Source organism: Tyto alba, unplaced genomic scaffold (genome assembly GCF_018691265.1).
Source record: "Tyto alba isolate M040663 unplaced genomic scaffold, T.alba_DEE_v4.0 Super-Scaffold_9, whole genome shotgun sequence".
In the NCBI taxonomy this organism is placed as follows: domain Eukaryota; kingdom Metazoa; phylum Chordata; class Aves; order Strigiformes; family Tytonidae; genus Tyto; species Tyto alba.
This window is the reverse complement of record NW_024881330.1, coordinates 37,646,118-37,669,200: the sequence shown is the minus strand read 5'-3', so window position 1 is coordinate 37,669,200 and position 23,083 is coordinate 37,646,118. Positions and strand designations below refer to the sequence as shown.

General features: G+C 40.9%; 1 protein-coding gene across 7 annotated transcripts in view; it reads left to right on the top strand.

Moving 5' to 3' along the window:
- LOC104366729 (serine/threonine-protein kinase Sgk3) overlaps positions 1–23,083 on the top strand; it is a 62,333-nt gene that overhangs the window by 19,911 nt on the left and 19,339 nt on the right. For 3 of the 7 annotated variants that reach the window (XM_042785798.1, XM_032995093.2, XM_032995091.2), the window contains exons 2-4: positions 12,448–12,653; positions 18,562–18,645; positions 20,555–20,627. In XM_042785798.1, coding sequence (XP_042641732.1) covers positions 12,576–12,653; positions 18,562–18,645; positions 20,555–20,627 — 235 coding nt within the window. In that variant the 5' untranslated portion in view covers positions 12,448–12,575. Of the gene's footprint in view, positions 1–4,975; positions 5,195–5,218; positions 5,291–12,447; positions 12,654–18,561; positions 18,646–20,554; positions 20,628–23,083 lie in introns of those variants that run through there. The other 4 variants (XM_032995094.2, XM_032995095.2, XM_042785797.1 and 1 more) reach the window with 3 other exon arrangements.

Genomic DNA, 23,083 nt, shown 5'->3' with positions numbered 1-23,083 from the left:
ATGGTACCAGGTCAGAACCTGAATTGCTTGTATTTATTTTGGAGCTCTGGTTACCCAGCAGACAAGAGTTACCATTCAGCCCAGACTGTAGGTGTTAAGAGGTCCCGTTTAGGTCTGCTGAACGTTCAGAGTGCAGATACTGCTTCTAGGAAGGACTAGATATATGTGCTGTAGCACTGACCCATGTAAATGTCGACACACTTGAGACAGAGGTGCCACTGAACGCTTTCTTATTGGGCCTTTTCCATGTGACTGAGAGTATTTGCTGTTTACTACAGTTATTCTTGCCCAGAGAAACTCTCAGCTGTTGGCTTCCTCATCCTGGTGTGCAAATGCATTGCTGAATAGACTGAAAGCTTAATGTATTTTTAACAAAACCCATAATTGCTCTGAAGAACACTAGCAGGGAATCTTAATTTCCAAGGTATGCAACAACGTACTTGGCGTACATGTTCCCCTGGATAGGGATAAACTTGTCTATTTGTCTTTCAGCTTTATCTATTTTTCCTTAATTCCTTGTGACACTGCTGCTTTTGGCACAATGCTTGCTTGCGTAATAGTGTTCATCTTTAGTGTATGCTTCAATTGATTTAAACCAGTTTTCTTCTCAGCTTCTGTGAAGAATTTCTTTGATGTGGTGCTGCTGTCATTCTTCTGGTTCATGTTATGCATACTCTGTGATGTTTGTGAAATGATGCAACTTATTACAGGTTTTTGATGATTTTCCATTATTTTGGTTTGTGGTATTTGCTGTGCTAAGTGTGAGTCTGTGTAGTCTTGTTGCAGATCCTGATTTTGATCTTCACCAGCCTCTGTTCTCCAGGACATTCTTCTTGTAAAACATGGATTGTCTTCTTTGTGTCTGAAATGCTGGAAAACTGTCAGTTCACCATGCATGTCATTCAGCATTGAGAAGTCTCTTACTCACCAGGTTCTTACTCTTTATCAAGAGATAATACTGAATCTTTCACTCGTACTTGTTTAAGTGGCTTCTGACAGTTTCAAGCGGGTTGGTTGATTTGTTTGGGAGAAGGGGTTGAAGTATATGTTCACAATGAAACAGTCTTATTTTCAAGTATTAATGTAATTCTTTCACATTGAAAGGGTGTCTCTGGAATCTGAAGACATTTTGTAGTTGATCTAGTGTACAAAAAGAAGGTAGTGAAAAAGCCATTTCCCCCATGCAGGTCATGTAAAACAACCATTATTCAGACTTCTCTAATAAGCACAGGCGTGCAACTATGAAAATGAGTTAGATGAAAGGTATTAATACACATACCTGCATTAAGTGTTACAAAACCAGCTTTGGTAAAGAACAGTTACCTGGTGACACTGTTGCTTGCACATACACTGTGAGGTTTAAGTCTTGTCCAGCTTGATTACTGAAAAGATCACTTCGTATCCATTGCAGTGTCACGTTAATGCTTTTTGGAGGGTTTTAAACAGACACGCATTTGGTTTAACTGGAGTTGCTGGTATGCGAGATACTGTCACAGATGAGTTTTTGATTGCAAACACCATCTCATCTTAGTGTCCAAACCTGATGACTCTATTCATGGTCTGCTCTGGGGTGAGGAGGTTGTATTGGCCCTGCGCGTGAGGAGTAGGATAGAAAGCTTGGTGTTCTAAGCGATAGGTTAAGATGCTCCTCTGAAGAAGCAGGAACTGAAACGGAAAGCTGTGGTGTTGGTGTTTGAAGCTGATAGTGAGGTAATGATTTTGAGGTGTTTCTCAATTGACCCACTGTGTTTTAGCATGATTAAAAAATTGGACTGCACTTGTCAAGTGATTTGGGCTGTGCTTGTTGCGTGAATATTTGGATATATACTAAAGTATCACAGAATATACATACAGAACAGTGTTCACTATCAAAACTCCTGGTTATGTTTAAACAAGTTGTCTGCATTCCTGCTTGTCTTTGTCGTACAGTTTTTTACACTGTATTTTTGTCTGTATTGTTCTCTTGATGCTGTAAGATTAGACTTTTGATACTTGGTCAGGGACAAGGTTTTCATACTAATTTAAGGACATTTTCAGTAAAACCAGAACCTAGTAGTTCCGATTATTGCTATCTGCTCATACCGGGCTTGGAGAAACATGTTAAGGGTACCCTGTGTTTCTGTGACCTCTTGCATTTGCAGTGGGTTGAGATGGGTCCTTCATTTCTCTTCCCTTTTTCCTTCTTTTCCACCCCCACCACCCAGTCACTGGTATTCTTCAGAAAGACTTTAAGCAGTTGGGATGACAGCACAGTACGTGGATTTGTAACATTTTTTAGAAGCGAAGTACTGCAAAGCAGTGTGAGTGAGATTCTTTGTGTGTATTACTTGCCCAGGAAACATAAATGGGGAATGCAAGGGAGTTCCCAGGAACAAAAATGTCAGAGCAAATGCCGACCTTTAACTTCACTTAAAAGGCAAGTCGAGTTCCGTGTATTTCTGCGTGTGGTATGCAGTTAACCACCAGGTATCCACATTGACAGAACATTAGCCTTTAAAAGCACATTAAGCAAATCTGTAAATTAGGATTTATTTACATTTTAGGACCTTAACAGTGTTTTGCATAGCATGATGCATTAGACAGATGAACGTGCTGTGGAATTCATTCAGGCAAATTACAATTTAAGGATACGTACCACACTCTCTAATTACTTAGGACTGAGCACAGCTCCAGAATAGTGAGAGGAACTGGATAAAATTAACCGATTGACAGCCCAGTCTTCAGGGAGATTTCAGCTGTGAGGAAGGACAAATAGCCGTTCTTTAGTCAAAGGTTTAGAGCTAAGATTATGTGGCCAAGTAGACAGAGTTAAATTATCTCTAGGTCAGGGTCATCTTCTCTGCTTTCCTAGGTTGAGGCCCTTCTGCTTACTGTAAATCAGTCCGGCGGCTCCATTCAACTGATCTGCTGACAAGTGAATGATTAACTGAAAACTATCAGCCAGACAGAAAATGAACACTGCCAAACAACTGTAAACTAAAATAACTATTGAATACAGATTACCTGATTAAATTATTTGCCAATAGGTTATTCTAAGTGACTGAAGTTCAAAAGCTTTCTGCTCTGGGGTTCACAACAAGAAGTGCTAACAAAGTTTATTTAAAACCTCTCAATGAATGTCAGGCAAATACCTTGACTGCTCTGAACAAGCAAGAGAAGGCTGTTGCTACGATGCAGAGTTTCTGGATCTAGCAGTGCCTACCCAAAAATACAAAACTCCAAAATGAGGAAAGGGGAGGTTAGGATGGGAAAATTCCTCATTTCTTCCTGTGCAAACGCTACTGAAATGGAAGCTTGGGATCCTGTTGGCTTGTAGCTTGTGTGGACACAGTTACAACACACTAATCCAAACACTGACGTATTTTAAATAATGCCAGGCTGCTTCTCTGGCTTGTTTTTGGAGAATGCTTGGACGACTGTCAGTGTCTGACACATGAGTGTAGCATTATGCAGGAATACTTCTGCAGCAGGAGTGTTCAGAAACAGGATCTCCCGAATCACTGCTTGCCAGATACTTGCCAATACCTGCGACTGTTGAAATGAGCGTCGTCATGTCTCGTCAGGCCCAAATACAAGTCTTGTGAAGACACGCTTGTAGAACATGGGGCTTCTCCATAATCAATAGGACAATTTCCTGATGGAAACTTCGGGGGTTTTGGGGGCACCTAGGCATTATTACATCAGTTAAAACAGTGGAATGGGCTACAGTGTTCTCACACTTGCTCATTCTATACATGACAGCTGAAATCCCAAGAATCATTTCAGGTATTTATATGGAGGAAGCTAAAACGGCAGAGGCTTCTACCTCATCCTGAGTGCTACCAGCTGGGTTGGATATTCTTTGCCTCTTAAGCCTTATCTGAATGATGAACGTACGCATTTAGAGACCACAGCAGATCCTCAGTAAACACCAGGTTTTAATTTAATGGGTGTGGTGGTCTGTTCTGTTAAACTGAATCTGTGCTAACTCCCGGCAGCTGTCCTGGATTTTTAGATCTAGCTAACAAAATAAAGTGGAAGTGATACTGTCATTGAAAAAGCCTTCCTCTGGAATTTGTGTAACTGTTTTATGGCCTCAGTCTGCTCAGGAAAAACTTACCAAGTTACACTTTGTTTTAAGAGGTCTAGTTGAATTTTAACTGGGGTATTGAAATTTACCCTCTAATTCCAGAGGGTGCAGAAATCGTTCCCTAAACAGTGCTAGATGTTATACAGACCTGTCTCATTTTTCTGTATTACTCCTCCCGGACATACAGAAGAAGGGGGAGAGCTTTCATGACAGCAGCTGATTGTTTTAACGACAGCCTTGCTGGTCGATTGTGGGCATCCCTAGAGGCACTGAAGAGTTAAACTGAAGCCCCTCTTATGCGCAATTATTATTATTTTTTTTAATTATTATTAAATAATTTACCAGAGTGGCTCCTTAGTCGCTGCAGATTTTCAGGCTGTTCTGTGGGGAGCCACCCAGCAGAAGAGGGAGCATCCCCCAGGGGCTGAAACATAGCGGCGGGGACGGGGAAATAATGGGAACCTGTAATTTAAAAATTAAAAAATACTTTTTTTTTTTTTTTTTTTTAAAAAAGGGAGCGGGGTGGGGAACCTCTCCTCCCGGCCCCTGCCCACAGCCCGGGGCAAGAGGGGCTCCGGGCCCCGCGGCCGGCCGGCGGAATGGCCGCTCCGCGCCACGCCACGCCCGGGCCGCAGCCCGGCGCCACGGGGGCGGAGGGGCGCGGGCGGGCGCGTCCGTGGGTGGGCCGGGGCGACTGGCTCGCCTCCACGCAGCCACTCGCGAGCTCGGCGCCGGCCCCGGCGCTCGTTTTCCCGCGGTGGAAGTTAATTAGGGGTTAACACTCGTCCCGCTCCATTCCCCGCCCCCTCCCCCTCCCCTCGCTCTCCCTCAGGAGCGACGGCCGCACGTGCGGGGGGCGTGCGTGGGCGGGCGGGGGCCGCGCGCGGCGGCGTTGGGCGGGGGCCGCGCGCGCGGCCGTTGCCGCTCGGCGGTGCGGTGGCGGTGCCGGGTTCCTCTCCGAGGTGGAGCCGCCTTTCGCCTTTTTTTTTTTTTTTTTTTTTTTTTTTTTCCCCCCCCCCCTCTTTTATTTTTCTTTTCTTCTCCGCCCGTGGGGCCGCGTGTGCGTTAGCCTGCGGGGTTCCGGGGGCGGGAGGCGGCCGCCTGGACCGGGAGTGTGAGAAATCGGTAAGTTCCTCAGAACCGGGGAGCCGTGAGGGAGGTGTCGGGGTCGAAGGGAGCAGCTTGGCTCCCGAGCGGCGGCGGCGGTCTCGCTTGTGCGGGGTAGGTAGGTGCTGCGCTTCTCTTGCCGGTCGTTCGGCGAGGGGTACGCCCCAGGGTGCCATCCGCACCCCGTTTTTGCTTGTCTTTCTCCGGGTGGTTTGCAGCCGACGCGTAGCTGGTGTTTCGGAAGAGGGAGAATACCGTCGAGGTCGTCCTCTGAAAAACTAAAGTTTTTTAGGTAGTGCTGGATTGCAGGGTTTCGGGTACCCTGGGGGAATTTAATTTTGTGGACGTTAATTAAAAGGCGGTTGTAAAGTATTTGAGGCTAAAGCCGTTTTGACAGCTCGTCTTTTTTTTTTTTTTTTTTTTTTTTTAATATTTATGTGAATTTTCCTCCTCTAGCAGCTCTTAAAGGTGTAAGTGTTCTAGATACGCAGTAATTTTGCAGTATGGAATGTTGATTTCGTACTCCCCTTTAAACTTCAGATACGTTTTTCTGCTGGTATTGCATTTTGTTTCAACACAGTAATGTCACTTGAATGCCGTTATGGTTCTTCCAGTTATTTGGCACTGAAGGTTTCTGTGAATATCACTTGCTGCAGTATTCTTGTAGCTAAGGTTTTTTTATAACTCCTTTCAAACATATATTAAGTGTGTTTATAGACTCATGCAGAATGAATGTGTAATTTTAAAGGCTGCTGTTATTCCATTTTGGGTTCTTTTAATGTTAGTGTTGTTTCAGTCCATCCAAATACAATTCTGACTTTTTTTTTATTTTTTTAGTCTTCACCTGCACATCAGTCTCTTCAATGACTGTAATATGAATTAATAATAAAAAAGGAAGGTGTGTATGGACGAGTGTGTTCCTGAAGGCTTTAAGATACTTCAGATTTCAGGAAAAATTATTAACTAGCTTTTGGAAAGCATTTTGGAAAGTTCACTGTTAACGTTGTCAAAGTAGTCTCCGTGCATGGTATTTCTCGTAACTTAAAGCTAGAAAACTGATGTATTTTTTGTTAGAAATAGCGCATGTTTAACTTGCACATGTCAGTGAAAAGTACTGGTTGTTTTAACAACCTTGACAATTTTAAAGCTGAAGAAGGAGTCATTAATGTTTATGTGGTGATGATGAATTGTGTTAAAATTGCCTTCCAACCTTAATTCCCACCTTTGATTGTAAATTACAGCCTCACCACATCTGACGTTATTGCACCAAATTCTGCTATACATGCGTAAACAGCTGTTCTCTGAATCCTTATAGAATTGAAACACCTTTTTATTCTCTGTGCAGCACTGAAACATGCAAAAGGTCAATGTGTGCTCTTACCTGCAGGAGTTTGTAAACTGTCCCTGAAGAATAGACATAAAATACTACCATGAGGAATCAAATGGTGGTGAACTGAGTGTGTGATTTGGATATTGCTAGAGGCTCTTTCTTTTACTTGCCTTTTATATTCTAATATTTAAGCTGCTGCTTTTTCGTTATCCAACAGCTTTATAGTTCTCGGCAGCCGTGAATTCTGTAGAGCACAGACTTCAAAAGTGTGTTTTCTGGGTTGTGAACAGTAGCTTGGATTTACATATTTAATTATTTTAAAATCCAGATATTTTCTATTACATGGATTTTACCCTTTTGCCAGTTATAGTACATAAAATCCAGAAACTTTCTCCAGGTTTGATGCATTAGCATTAACGTCAATCTTAAATAGATCAGAATTCCCGTGTGTTTATGTAGTGAAATGGAGGGAGAACAGTTGGTGACTTCTGTTTAAGGTCATGTGAAAAAATAAGCAGTATATCTGGAATTTAAATTTGGGGTTCTCCAGTTTAATTCTCATCAAGAGGGGCAAAATGAGGCTGGGATTCTTTGCTTTGTGTTTACTGAAGTCTGACTGCCCTCTTACGTAGAACGGACTATGTTGCAAGTGGCTGGTATCAACTGCCTGTAAGACCTCTTAAAAGTATCTCACAGTGCTGTTGCTGCAACTTTTGATCTGTGCTATCCTTAGGCATCTACCACTAACTTTAATTTGACCTGGTGTGTAGGAAGGCTGAGGAATCATGCCAAGAAACGTGCAGGTAGCAAGTGTAATGCAAACTTGATTATTTTTTTTTATGTGCTGTGCTGTATGTGTAAGTCTCACTGTCTGAGGCGCATGGTGACGTTTCCAGATACTGTGGACACAGGCTAGAGATGAAATTATAGACCAGTGTTCGCGACTAAAAGACAGCTGCCTCTTATTGGCAGGATTTGTTCTTCAGACTCATTTTAGTACTTGGGGCTTGCTTACCACAGCAAAGAACTTGTATCCTGTCATGTAATAAACATGAATGCAAATAGATCCCGTCCAAGCCAAGAATCTTGTTATATGCCAGTCAGAGTAATTTACTGGAGTTTATTTTGGGAGGTGGGGCAGAAGGAATATTCTTGGATGCAGTAGCACCATGGGAAGGAAATGTTTGCCTGACTTCTCCAAAGTAAATTTTATAGAGAGAAAAAAAGAGGAGCAACTTATTTCTTTTCCTTGGTTGAGTTTTCACTTTACCTGCTATTCTTTTCTACAAGTAGAAAGAATCAGTTGAATTGGACTTTGCCCACATTGCTGCAGAGTAGTGGTTTGCTTTCCATACTGGTACTACTAGAGATTTAAAAAAAAACCCACAAGGTAGTGAGTGGGTGTGTAAACAGGGAGCAGGCTTTTTTCTTTATACTAACGACTGAATTCTCAATTTTCCTCTCAAATTGTAGTTAAAAGGGAGTGGGGAGATAAGCCAAGGATTGGCCAGAGTATTTTGGTTGGTGCTGTCCTTTTTCTTCAGCTGGAATATTTCTAGAGGTCTACACTGGTGTTCAGTGTTCCTGTATTAAAAATCAAATGTGTGTGGTATTTGAACGGATGGCCTATGTGAAACCTTCTTTCTTCAGAACCTAGTTATTCAACAGCTTCTGGTCATCCATCTCTCTTTATAGATAAGCAATCTTCATTTTGTCTTTGACTCTGAAGCATGTGACTTCTCCTACAGTCCCTGGCTCTCCTCATACTGTATTTCTGTTGCATTGGATTCTGAAAATCTTGTCTCCCATTTTCTGTGTCAGCTGCTTGTCTGGTAACAAGAGAGTGGGACACTGTTTCATCATACAGCAGTTGAGAAAAAGTTGCTTTTCTGGGCTTTCTCAAAGATTGTGTAATGTCCAGTGGTATGTTGACTCATTACCAGGATATTTGTGGAGAAGACTGGGGAAGTGATGAAAAGTATGCCAAAGATTGTACTTTCTCTAGGAGGAAAGAGAGTAATGTTTATAGTGAATCATAGGACTGTTTCCTATACCTTGCTTTCTGTTTCTGCATATGCAGGCTCCTTCTGTAATTGGGATCATACTCAGGTGGGATTTTCAGCAGCTGGTTTTGCTGGTGACTCAGTCCTAGAGTAAGTCTTTCTAGATGGATGATTAGTGTATAGGGAAATGCCTGTTCTGTTCCAATGGGTGAGCATGGATCCTGGTGATTCTTCCAAGCGTGCTTGCAGGGAGAGTATCTTTTGGTGTTTCTGACTGTTCTTGTCTCTGCTTCCCTTGTGTATTACTCAGAGTTGGAGTGAGTATGATAGCTGATTTGCACTGGCCTTGGAGTCATTTAAGGCAATTTGGCTACAGCTGGAGGGGCAGCAGGTGAGTACGCAGCTTCCTAATCTAGTTTTGAACATTCTTGGCAGAGATTGACTCCTAAGTACCCAGTACAAGGGTCTTTAGTTACACAGTGTTGTCATCTTCAGGCCATTATCATTTTAAAAAGAAAATGTTTCAGTATGGAATAAAATAATCTGACTAAACTTCAGAAACCTTTTCCAGTACAGTTTGAGTGTAGCTTATGTAGAAAGGGGTAAAAGAAGGTTGCTATGTATCACTAAACTATGTAATGCTTACCTGTTGCACGTAGCTATTATGAGGTTGCGCAAAATATTTTAATGTAAGGCATTCAGAAAATTCCTTTTGTGGCTATAGTAGATCTTTAGATGTTCTCATAGTGTCAGTTCTGTTACTGCCATGCTCTTACTTCACCAGAGGCAAGGGTCAGCCTGAAATTTGACATTGTTGTGGCTTCCTGCAGGAAATGGTGAAAATACTACTTGCTTTTTGACAGCCACCGTGGAGAGAATGGATAGTGTAGCTGTTGATGGGCATGAAACTTTGCTGGCAGAGTGCATGACTTCTGTTCTTCTCTAATGTGTTTGTGCCTTCCCCTGTTCCAGACCTAGATACTATAGCAGCTTAAAAGTTTTAGCTGTTTCTGGTCAACACTGGCCTCACTATTACCCTGTCTTGCATTATCTACGTGCTCTTTCACTAGTGTCCAAGTGTGATTTAAGGGGATGTATTTTGCTACTTGCTTTTCTGAGGTTCCTCCTCCTTTCTGCCTGTTATCAAAGTTGAGGCCAGGGGCTACTTGTTCTCGGTTACAGGAAAAGCTACAACTAGAGGCAGAGACTTCTCAACTGACAGTGTCTGTTAAATTCACTCATATCTGGCAACCCTCAAGACACCGTAGTTTGCACATTTGAAGCTGTGGATGAAAATACATCTCTACTGTTTGCTCTGTTATTACTTCATGTAGTTACCGCAGCACTAGTGGTTTTACCTGCTACTAAAACTACATCTGTGTTCCTGAACTACAGCACAGCAAAGATTAAGGCAAATCTGTCCCTATTTCTACAGTCAGACCTACAGTTCAAATATAAGAGGCTTTCAAGAGCTGATATGCTCATGGCAAGTAGAAATTGAAAGAAAGCTCTGATCCTTTGGAGCTTAATGTCAAACTGAAAATGCATTTCTTCCAAGTTTGTCAGTTCAGCTTAGTGTTGGTGACCCAGGCACAACTCAGAGGAGATGCCTCAGGGAAAGAAAAGAATCACAGCCAGTGATCTTCCAGGCAGCTTGAAGACATACAAACATTGCAGTTTCAGCTTCTCAGATGATTTATTCTTCTCCCCAGTAAGATGAATAAACTCTTCCTGAATTAATCTGGGTGACACTTCCTCCTTTTGTTTTCCATAGATCTTTCAACTTCATATCTGGAAAAAAGCTCTGTCTTCCAAATGATATTCTTTGGACTACATCTTTTAATCCATATTGCTCCTATACTGGTATTTAAAACTATGACACCAAAAATAAAAAAATGAAAGGGGTGAGAGAAGTACAGCCAATATTGCGAGAATGAGTGCAATTATGGACTCTTAGGAACCTTCGTAGTGCATGTCTGTTTACAAGAGGAGAAAGACTGTGAGTGATATTAGTCAAGGAACACTTAATCCATTTTAAAGCTTTACTTGTTTTTCTGTGATGATCAGGAAGACAGATAAACACAAGGATTTACGATCAGTTCCTGGCGCTGGACCTGAAGTGGCTGAAGGTTGACATGAGTGCTTAGTAAAGTCTAAGCTTAGTGAAGCACTTACTGAAAGTAGTGCCTATTGACTATTTTAGTGGAGCTCTTATGATGGAGAAGAGCACCGTTAACCTTTAGATCTTAATTTTAGTGTGTGGCAACGGGTGAAGAACAGTCTTAATCCCATACCAGTATAAAATTGTGGAAAGTGGGAACTGTGACTTGTTGTAATAAAGCTTTTAACAGTGGCTTGCCAGAGGAAAAGAGAAACCATTCTGAAACTCAAAAGTCTGCGTAACTGGCTTGGATGAGCTGTGTTACAGTCAAAGGTGGTGGTGAGGAGTAGGGAACTTAACCCTGCTCAACCCTGTAATTACCTAATCGGTGAAGTGGGGAACAATCAAATAAAGGTTAAGGCAGATGTAATTAAAAACAATACAGTGAATGTGTTGCAGTATGGATGATCTATCACTTAGCTGCGATTACAGTGGTTTCAAATACTCCTTTTTATTTAAAGTCACCAGATAGATCTTTGAAAATTACTTAATTTTAAATGGCTGCAGGAGGAATAATAACATGAAGTTTGAATCAGGGAGATGATCTGACTTTTGAGAGCAAGAAAAACAGTCAACTGACTGACTGAGACTAGTTGGGTATCAAGAACAAATCTTTTCTCTGGATTCCAGGGGCTTTGGCCTTTGTGCCAACATAAATATGGGTGTCTCTAATAGCAGAATTACATTGGATTAGTTTGAGCTCTTTGGAAATTTATGATATGAAACACACAGTTCACTTTTATGCTTCCCTGTTTTAAGAAAATAGGGAGTTAAATTTTGAACTTAGCACTCCTTTTTCCTCTGGGTATTTTGAAGAGAACTGAGGTCTCTTGCTAAAAAAACTTTTCTCGTGTTTGTAAGTTGATCAAACATCTAGTGTTCTAAAAGCTGAGCTGCAGTCACTGAAACACTTCAGATGGCCTGAACAGAGGGTTGTAGCTACGTAGCATTAGTTTTGGCTGCTCTTAGGCAGTGATGAAGTTCCTGTTGTTTGCAGTGGGGTCCAGTAGACAGTTGGCTTGTGGTCAAGGCAGGTGTGGAGAATACTGTCCCTCAGAGTGAAGAGGCACCTGCTTAATATTAAGCTGTCTCTGCCTTTTCGGTGGCTTTATCCTCTCTCTTGTATTATTCCTTTCTCAAGTTCTGCAAGGAAGCTAACTTCTGTTGAAGGGAGCGGGTGACCATACTGTTCTGCTAAACACTAAGTATGGGGGAAAAGGGGGCAGAGGAGGTAAATATTCAGACAGATGCATGATGTTACCTGTGTCCCTCTCTAAAATTCACACAAAATATTATTTATTCTCATGTCATCTTTCATCTCTGGTGTGACAATTATATGTGTTTGACATGTTCTGACAAATCTGAAATGCCCTCTGGTACAGACTCATGCAGTTGAAAACCTTTGTTTTTTAAATAAACTGTTCTGAATGTACACATTAGTGACTTTTCTCAGATGTCTGATACCAGGTTGCCATCTGTAATTATCTGTGTTCTTTGTTCATTCAAAGTATTGTCTGTAATGGGCCCAAATCTGTTTCCAGTATGTCTGCATAACTCAGTGAAGTTTTGGGTGCACTTATGTACTTGGAGAATGTGAGTGACTTCAGTGAAACGACGAAGGACCACAAGCATGAAACAGTTTGCAAAATCATCATGATTATGGCTGTGTATGCGTATTAAAGTGCATTTCTTGCCAGGGAAAATTCTTGTCGCGCAGGTTTTAGCGTTGTGAGTTAGGTGTTCCTGTACTTAATTTTTCCTTTATGTTCACTTTAAGATTACATGATGGAATTCGCATTTTCTCAAGAAAAGCTGCGTATCCTGGATCAATACCGTTGAAGATACCTTCTGATTGCAACACCTGAAGCAAGGTCCTGCAACAAATTTGTCAAAAGAACATATACAATGGATCTCAAAGAAAGCTGCCCAAGTGTTAGCATTCCCAGCTCTGATGAACACAGAGAGAAGAAAAAAAGATTTACTGTAAGTATTTAAGACTGTAAACACTGTAGTGTAAATGCACGGGCTATTAGTGCCTAGAAGTGCTACCTTCCTTTTGTTTACTAGTAAGTTTGGTATTACTTTCAACAGGTTTATGGGAATCTGTTCACTTGCTCTTGTGAGTGTTGGCCATAGTCCAGTATGAGAAGCTGCGAATGTTTTACAGTGTTTAACTGTGTTGCTTTCTGCAAAAAGAATTTGCCTTTACAGATTTTTTTATATTTTACCCTGAATAACAGCATTTTTCTCATCTAAAATACGTAAGTGTCCAAATGCAGGAATAATATGTTGGTACCAACTCAGATTAAGATTTTTCATCCTACGTGATTTTTCATGAAAACATTTTGTAAAAAAATGTGTGTTTGGTTGTTTTTTGTTGTTGTTTTTGTTATGGTCAGTTTTTTCATAGCTTCCCTATTATGCACTTATTTTTTTTGTGTTAAAAAAAATGAATTAGTATAAACCATCAAATTTTTGAAAGACCGTTTTTCTGTCTTCCTTCCTGTTTTCTGATTCTAATGCCTACAAGTTTTTTCCTATCCTGTTCCCATTTCCACTCCTTGTCATTCCCCTCCCTCTTCCTTTTTTGGCCTCCCAATTTGACTTTCTGGATGTAAAGTCTTTCCACTCTGTGGGGAAACTCTTTGCATTGTGTACTGAAAAATGAAGTAGTGTGACATGGATTTTTGTTTAGCTTATATGTATGCTAGGATATAAAGACAGCATCATAATACCTCCTTTAGAAAGCCTGACTATTTCATTGCTCTTGTGCAACTTCCTCTAAGTTGTGTTTTGTTGGTTTGGTGGGGTTTTTTTGGGTGTTTTTTTTTTTTTTTTTTAGTGAATTAGTCACTCTTCTGATGTGGAATGCAAACACCCTTAGACTGAGTTGCTGTCTGAAGAATACAACAAAACAAAGATTTACTTTGGGTTATATATCTGCCTTTCCTCTTCACCTCCATTCCTCAGAGAAGATTAATGCTGTTTGAATCTAGGAGTGTATCAAGATGTACTTTGGGGAAGGAGTGTACTGGTAAAGGGAACAAGCAAAAGAGAACTTTACTAACACTTTAAACTGTTTCATGCACGTGAAACTCAAATGAGCAGGAAAAAGTTCTTGAAAGTCTAAATTTGAGCAAAACGGGTTTGTTTTATTGCCTCAGTGCTGGCAGTTCTGCTGTTAAAATGGGCTGGTGTGGTACATAGTAGTGTTGTGATTTCTAAGTCATTTTACCTAAAGATCTGGGTGAGACCCTTAGCCATTAAAGACACTTTCTTTGGGTGTGCCCTTTAGAAAGCTGTACAAGTAAGAGTAGGAAAATTCAGAAATTTGGGGATTGAGGGGTGGGAAAAGGAATCCTACCCAGCTTGCACTGTGTGAAGTTACACTTTGTCTTGGTGGCTTCTGCTTTCTGCATCAGGGAATAATTAGCAGCTTTACAAGAACTGTTTTTCACAACCAAGATTTTGAGTATTATCGCATGTATTTTAGGATTTGATAACAGAAGTGAGGGTCATACTAAACTTCATGGTAGGAACTGTGAATTCCAGTATGTGTCTGTTAGTGCTTTTACTGTGTCGCCTCTCTTGTAGCAGTGTTGTGATGACTGGAGCCTGTCAGTGCTGCTTTTGGCAGGGAGTGAGGGAGGGGTGCGGCAGGAAACAGTTCTTAACAAATTTGTGGTAGGTACAGATGTCTGTTTCTGATGGCAGTGTTAGTGCCATTTCCATAAAGAGCAGCAAGAACATTAGGGTAAAAGGCAAGGTGAAAGTGATAAAGGCTAGGAAAGACTTGAGGTGACTGTTTTGTATAATTTTCACCTTACTGTTGCTTACAGTATATATCACTGCTGCCTTTGAGACTGTTCTAGAATCTTACTGGTCTGAATAGACACTATGAATTCCTGCTCGTACTTGACAGTGGCTCACTTAATGCTGGCATGGAAACAAGAGAACTATGTGCAATTTAGCTTTTACTAGCTCTTCTTTTCCCTCTCACTTGCCCTGATGAAGCATTTTTAAAAACGATCATGTCTCTGCAGTCCTCATTCTGATAAGTCAAGCTTTTCAGTTTTGTCTTTGAAAATCAACAATTCGTTCCTCCTGAGCGTTTTCAAAACCTTTTATTGAATATTTGTTTGTTAAAAACTGCTTACATTTGATATATTTACTACCAGTATTTTCCTGACAAATATTTAATGTTTGAGTTTTTTGCATGTTCTGGCAGGGAAGCTTTCCTGCTTCCACTTAATTCAGGGTAGACAGCCTCTATGTATATCTAGTTTAGTTTGCTGTCCTACCTTTTTTGGAAAATTCAGCATTCACTTTCTTCATAAAAAGAGCAAAATACTTTCTTGTTTTGGACCATATCGAGGCTGTATTATTTGCTATTCTGTCCTTGCTGCGTAGTGGACCATTCTTTTCCCTGTTTTGCCAAATAGCTTTGTTTTGGATTTCTTGCTTTTTATCTCTCTGGTGTTTGTCCGAGGCTTGCTTTTCTTTTTTTGTCCTGTTCTTCTCTGCCTTCACACCCCCATCATGTACAGTCTCATTCATAAATCTCTTTCAAGGGTGCTGTTTGATTAAATCTGAAAACTTTGTTTCAGACCTGTGATGTATAATACTAACCCCCAGCCCTGTGCAAACTGTGGAGTTGGGGTGTTTTTATTTTGTTGATGCTTAATAAATAATTTTCTTTCTCAATGCTTGTTCTTTTGAAATTGGAAAACAGCCTACCTTATTACTTATCTTTGTTTAATACAAGTGGAATGTTTAATCCAGGAGCATGAGCTACCAAAACAGAGTTAGAAGTTTTTAATTTCAGTGTTTTCTTTTGCAAAAAAATCTTATCACATACAGAAATAGCTGGACCCTATCCTGTCTGTATCTGGGAAAATAGTTTGTGATGATTGTGACGGTGATGTTTTCAGGAATTCTGTTTCTTCCTTTTTCCTTTCTCAAAGCTTTTCGTTATTTATCCACATATCACAAGGTGTGGATGCATCTTATCTGTTTTAGGAGTTTTCTAAGACTAATTTTGGTTTAGGGGTAAATAGATTTGAAAAGGTTGTTACCTAAGTAAGGCTAGATTTCTTTTCCCCTTGCCTCTCCCCGCCCGCCCCCCGCCTTTCTAGAAAGAGGCGTTGCATGTCTCTCTGCATCACTACACAGGTGTAGCTGAGAGTAGTAATACAGCCCAAAGACATGTTACAGTTTTGGGTTTTACCACATTCTTTGTAGATACCATATCTGTTCTTAACATTCAGTGCTTCCATAACTGTTAAACTTGTAGTTTCTCCTTTGGGTATGCAAGAGCTTCAGTGATGGGGTGAACTGGATGACCTCATGTGTCTGGTTTTATGCTCTCTCACGTAAAAAATGTTGACTGTGTCATTGTTCTACAGTTAGCTACTCTGAGAGCAAAACTGTTTAAGTTTTGAGGTTGCCAAGTATGTGAATATTATCTTGTATCCTAAGTTACGCTTGCCAGTGCACTTTGCAGTCTTTGCATTTTGCCCTGCTAATTTAAGGTGTCCATGGCCTGCTTCTTAAGCATGTTGGTCATTGATCTGACATGTGTTCATGCACATTATTTGCAGGATTTGATTGCTGTATAAGATACCTAATTCAGGAGGACAATACTTAAATCTGTGCAGCTGAGGCTTTTGCTGTTTACAGTCTAGGGAGGCTCTAGGTGTGTAGCTAGGTTTTATGCTAACGCTTGTTTAGTAGTATAAGGGAAAGCTAGTTTTCTAAGAGTCTCATCAGCATTCTGCTGGGTACTTCATTCCAACCTTCTGTGTTCCCTGGGGAAGACTGAGAGCATCTTACTTGAGCAGTTAACATGGCATGATGGCAAATCTCAGGCTAAAGAACTGATGGTGGTGGCTGCCACTTCCAGTGAGGGAGTTTAAAAAGAGAGAGGTAAGCTGCTGTTGCAGGACAGAAGAGAGACTGGGGCATCGATCCAGTTTTCTACATCAGGAATTAGTAGCCTTTTGTACTCATTTCCTTGCTGTGCCCATCGTTTCCCCTGAAGGAACAGCCAGGCTCCTTCTGGAAGTACAAGAAGGTGGAGAAGGAAGGTCAGATAGTTGCATGAAAGACAAGAGAAGCCTGCTGGACACTCAGCTATCAGCCAGATTTATGAAACCAGTGACGGACAAACTGTCTAGTTACTGGAGTCCTCTGCTGCCATGGGATTTGAATGTCCAGAATGGTGCAGCAGGTTCCAGATACACCTCCCTTGATTCCGACGCTGTGTATTCTGTAACCTGTATTGTATTTCAGCCACAGCAGCGTTTTTTTCCCCCCTGAACAATTGTGGCGTCTGCCAGGATCCTGACTATAATGTATATTCAAGATGTTGCAAGAACAGTTATCTTTATTACTGCCTTCCATATGTGCCTTCTCTTCAGGTTTTGGTGAAGGCAATCTTCAGTGTTTAAATGCTTTACTTCCTTAATACTAGTCTTTATTATGGGTCATCAGGTTGTTAACAAATCGCATAGCAAATCTTTATAGTCTACTATCTGATGACCAAGTGTTCTTGTTGGATAATGTCCTGGGTTGAGTGAGTGGTGGAGTTTTTTGGTGGCTGGGGAGGGGGCTGTCGGGGCGGCCCCCTGTGAGAAGCTTCTTGAAGCTCCCCCAGCTCCACGTCAGCTCCACTTCTGTTCGGGAAATTGAGCCAATCGGCTGCGCCTCTGCGATAATGTATTTAAGAAGGGACGTGGTGACGTGCAGTCAGACTTGGGAGGAGGAGTTGCTGCAGCTGCGTGAACACCAAGGTCAGTGGAGGAACGGAGGAAGAAAGGAGGGGGGAGGTGTGCCAGAGCAGAGACCCCCCTGTATCCTGTGGTGAGACGGCAGGGCGGCCCCCCCTGCCACCCATGAAGATCTATGGTGGAGCAGACACTGATTTATGGCCTGTGGCTCCTGCTCGAATGATCAAGGTTCTGTGCCCGAAGAAGGCCAGGGTCTCATGGGAAAAGGCATCCCCGCTGCTGTAATTCAGTGCTGGGAGGATTGCAGCATGCGGGGGAGTCCCACGCCGGAGCAGCTCGGGAAGGGCTGCAGCCGTGGGGGGGAATCCAGTCGGAGGAAGTTAGTGACCCATGACGGAGCAGTGTGGGGAACGCTGCGGCCCATGGGAGGGACTCACATTGGAGAAAGTTTGTGGAGGACTGAGGGGGACCACGATGGAGCAGGGGGAACAAGTTCCAGACACTCCCCTTACCGAAGATAAGGGAAGTGGCAGCGCTGACTGCACCCCCCATTCCCTGCCCCTGCGCCACTGGGGGAGGAGGTAGAGATATCGGGAGCAGAGCTGAGCCTGGGAAGAAGGGAGGGGTGGGGGGAAGGTGTTCTCAAGATGTGGCAATGCTTCTCACTGTCTTACTCTGTTATGTGTTGTTAGTGTCTGTAATAAATGTATGTTCTTTTTTTCTTCCCCTAACAAGTCTGCATTTTGCTCGTGATCATAAAGGGGAATTTTTCCCCATCCCAGTCCTATCTCGAACCCCAAGCCTGGCTCTCTGTCCCTTCTCATTGCCGGAGGGGAAGGGAGAGAGAGCTGCTGCATTGTGGTTGGCTGTCAATCAGGCCTAAACCACGACAGATATGAACTAATTTATGGAACTCCATTAAATCAGCTTTGGTGTTAGTTTTTTGATTAACTGGTGTTTAAAAAAGTTTCTGTAAAATACCAGACTCTTCTAATTGTACTTTTAATTATTTGTGTTGATGTCTATGTGACTTAGCTGTCATAGCTCAACAAGTATGTTTACACAATACATTTAACAACCTGCCCTTATTTTCACTACAGGATTAAACCAGGGAGGTTTTATTAAACTTTGCTGTTGGCAATAACTTTATCTTTGTCCTACAGGTTTACAAAGTGTTGGTCTCGGTTGGCAGAAATGAATGGTTTGTCTTCAGACGGTATGCAGAGTTTGATAAACTCTACAATACGGTAAGCAAAAGGCAAGCTATGAAATCGTGCCAGAATAGCACAGAGTAACACTTGTTCACAGTGTTATGGTTTGAGTTAATTCCCTCTTGAGGAGTTTGAGTCAACATTCAATAACCATAGGAGCCTGTTTAAAGAAAATAACAGGGTGGGTTTTTTGAACTTTGGTTTGTTTGAATTTCAAACTCAAAATCCACTTATTTGTCACTTTATTGTTGCTTAGGCTCATAGTGTAGTGAGAGAAGCTTCTAATTTGCTGGTTGTCAAAACATCTGAAATGTGCATCTGTTTGGTAAAAATCACTGCAAAACTTAAAACATCTAGATAGATAAATTTCTCTTAAAATAAGTGTTTTACTTTGGAGTACTAAAAGCAATGAACAAATCCTTGTTTCTCCATATGAGCTTCCTGGTACGTCAGTCACGACAATTCCTACCTGCAGCTTCATAGCCAAATTTTGTGTCAGTCGTCCAAATAAAATAGGCTTCTTCAGCAACTAAACACGGATTTCTTGGGTTTGTTGCTAGAAGAGGATTTTTCCCCCGTTTACATAGTGGGCAAGTGGTGCAAATACTTGCTCAGGTGTGCAGACTGTTACATGTCTTGTGTCCATACTTTTCTCCAGTTCTTCATGTTTAGAGCCCCCAACTTTTGCTGTAACGAAAGAAGAAATAATTCCTCTCCGGTTCCCCATAAGAACCAATTACCAGCTGCTTACCTGTGCCTTCATTTCCCTTCCATTGCCTCTACAGCAATTAGTCAGGCTTTTCTCCCTTCTGCCTCACTGCACGTGGGTTTATATGTGGCAGTGGTATACAAATGACAGCAGTGAGCTTGGAGCTGTTTTACAAGGTCTGAGCTGAAGTCAGCCTGCATACACCATGCTATGCTTTGCCTGCATCTTGGGATAGACTTGCAAGTGTTGTGAAAACAGATTATGCCCTTTTTGATACCTGCAGAGTGAGTGTTGGTGATCCTGTTCCCTTTGCTATATTATCTTGCCATTCAGATTAGCATTGCACTGCTGAAGTTTATTCAGCACTGGTCTTTCTAACGCATGTAGAGGTGGAAGTCTGGGAGAAGCATAAGCAGGAGGACATGTAGTCCGGTTTCTATTCAGTGTAAGTCATATAGTACGCCAAAAAGAACTTGTGTTGCTGACTGGAAGAGGTCTTAATGTTTCTAAGGAAAGAGGAATTGCCAGTTGCTGTATTAGAAAACTACTCTCTTAAAGAAGATGAGAGTAAAATTGCTCTTCTGAAGCACTTGAAGGTGAAGCATATATAATCAAGGCTTGACTCATGTCAGGTTTTTTTGATAAATTCAATGCTGTTATATACTATCTTCTATCAAATGCAGCATTGTAAAACAAGCTGTTAATCTATTTACAATTTTGATTTAGGGATAGACCACCTGTGGTCTTTAAAGCTTTAAGAACACTGTTTGGGCAAAACCCAAAGACCTGCATCCCCAACCCATCTTAAGCCTCATGCATGCACCAAGCAAGAAAAAAACAAATCCAAGAGAGGTAGGGATTTGATGGAGGAAGGAAGTGAAGAGGAGAATAAAACCAACACTGAAATTCTAGCCTACATTTTTTTTTTTTTTATTATTTTGAGGCAAGTGGAAAATCATTTTGGCAGTATTGTAGAAGATATCTGCAATAGTCCATAGCTTTCTAAAGTGAGATAGACGACCCTTGAATTTAAAAGAGTGAGATTGGTGCAAACAAGCTGAATACAGATTGTTTTGGGTTTGTTTTTTCCCCGAGTGTATGAGTAGAGAAGATAGCAGAGAGGAGCAGAGTTACTAATAATCAGATGTTCAAACTGTCAGAAAACAAACAAAATGCAATTATTTCTAGGTACTTTGATGTCTAAGCACAATCCAGTTGTATGTGTTTTGTTTTCAGCTAAAGAAGCAATTTCCCACCATGAACCTGAAGATTCCAGCTAAAAGAATATTTGGAGATAATTTTGATCCCGGTAAATTATCATCTTGTTACTCATTTTGTCAGTTTCTTTATATGAAAATTGATCTATTCCAGCCTACAAGAAGCTATCTTAGATGAGTTTTACAGCAGTTCTCAAAACAGTGACTAAATCAAAGTTTAGTCATGCTTCAGTCCAGAACAGGAGCTAGCGTAGGTAGGTATTGTAACTTGTGATCATGAATAAAGTATTGCTTAGCGGCCCAGTGCCTCTCTTGCACTGAGGGCTACAGCTCCTCCCAGCCCCCTCTCGTATTCAGGACTGTGAGAGATTCTGAACTGTCAGGTGTAATCTCTCCTCTATAAAAGCAAAAGCCAAACCCCAGGCTGTTCTAAAGTTATGCCTAGTAAATTTTAAACTTCCTTTGTGTGACTTTTTTTTTTCCCCCCTGAAAAAATGGAATAACTAGAGGATTTATCTTTGGAGGCTTTTGAATTCTCTGTATTTAAATGTACTTCCTTGTACAGTTTCGATGAAAATGAACCTCTTCCTGTTGTTGTTCCACTTGCAGAAGCCTGTTTGATGTGAACATCATGTGATCCAGTGATAGGTCCCAATTAAGCTTGCTCTGTCCACATCAAAATACTAACGAAAAATCACTTGTAAGGTGCATAGAATTAACCTAGGTGGCAGCACCAGTGAATAAATAAAAAGGCAAATGGGAATGCCAGGCCTTTGCTCTGTGTTTATACCTTTCGTTCAGGCCACTTTTAATTAAGGGGTTTCCTGATGGTCACTGGGAACCTCCCACCCTTCCCTGGCTTGCTGATGTGATCAGACCATGTTTGTAGTTTCACCTCCTCCTGCAGCTGTTTCAAACATTTTTCTCCATTGCTGAAGAACAAATGCATCCAAAGGTATTGAACTATTGGGATGTGTCATTTTGTTTTTTTAGAGTTCTTTTAAGCAAATTAATTTTTGACAGTTACAGTTAATCATCTGGATCCTGATGTGAAATGCCCTTTGATTTTTATTTTTTTTTTTTTTTTTTTTTAAATTAAAATAATCAAATGCAAGTATCCAAGCTCTTATGTCCTCTTCGGATAAAGATGTGAATGATGTCTGAAAGTTCTACATGTACCTTGTCTACAGGGGCCTTTTGTTTTGGTTTGGTTTCTTTCATTTTCTCTGACCTTGGGGTTTTCAGAGCTGGCTGAAGGCCTCGTAATGTCATGCAGTCTGGTCTGCTGTACAGCCAAATGTGCAGGTGGATTTCTTGAAGTCAAATTTAGGAAACTGGAGTTCAAATTTAAAAAAAAAACAAAACACACAACCCTGAAACTTTATTAAAACTATATATGTAAAACAAAATCCTCAGACTTGTTTTAAATTTCTGTGAACTATGCTAAAATCCTTGAAGCATGAGAAACTAAATAGTTCTCAAGATGTTTACTGCTGGGGGGCAGGGTGGAGATAGAGCCAGGATGCTCATTTAAATAATTCTTGATCTTAACACTGTTTTATTGAAGCTTTGATGTAATGTTTCTGCTGGCTTCTGAAATAAGTCACATATTTTACAGATGTTGAAAAGGTATTTTACTTCTGTCAATCCATGCTTGGGTATGTAGCATTGTGCTATTTCATTGGAGTGCAGTAGAGTGAAACTTGATATATCCTTTTTCTGAAAATCTACCAAAAATACTGTCATAACATGTTGTCATCTAAATGCTCCATTTTTATTGTCACTTAGGTTATTTCAAAATTTTTTTTTTTTAACTTAAAAAAATGGGGCAGAGAGAAATCATAGAAACCAGTCAGAACACAGAACTGGAAAATTACAGAATACATTTGAGCTGGTGTGATGCAGGTGTTTTATCTTCAACATGGATGGCTCTGTGGGTTTAGAGTGGCTGAAGGCATTGTACATCCACCATGCTGAAACTGCTGAAGTTGGTGACTCCTGTAATGTCCTCATGCAAATTTACCTTCTTGTTTGATTTCAGTTTATTTAATAATCTTAAATGACTAACAATGTCTTGGGGATTAAATCCCTGAGACAATGTGAACATTTTTCATAATATTTGAAATACAGCTTTTAATTAAAATTTAATTTTTATTTCAAATGTTAATAGTTGTCAGTAATCCATATGTGACAGAGTAATTGGAATACCTTAAAAGTTCATACACAATTTAAATACTCTTTTTCCATAAAAATTATCATTGATGTGAGTAGTGAAAGACAAGATTATTCTATTTTGCGCTTTTTTTCATGCTAGAGCTTTCTTTCTATGTCAGATCCCCTGTGTATCATTCCGTATTGCTAAAGAAAAGTTACATGTCTTAAGCTTTGGATCAGGGTGGAGATTCTGAGGATTATTATTATTTTTTTTTTTTACATTGGAGATGATGTCCCAAATGGAAACAAAAGCATTTTATTTAGTTATCTTTAATGGTTACAGCTGAGTGCCTGCTGGTGGGATGAGTTGTGCAACTTTCCCACTGGCCTACGT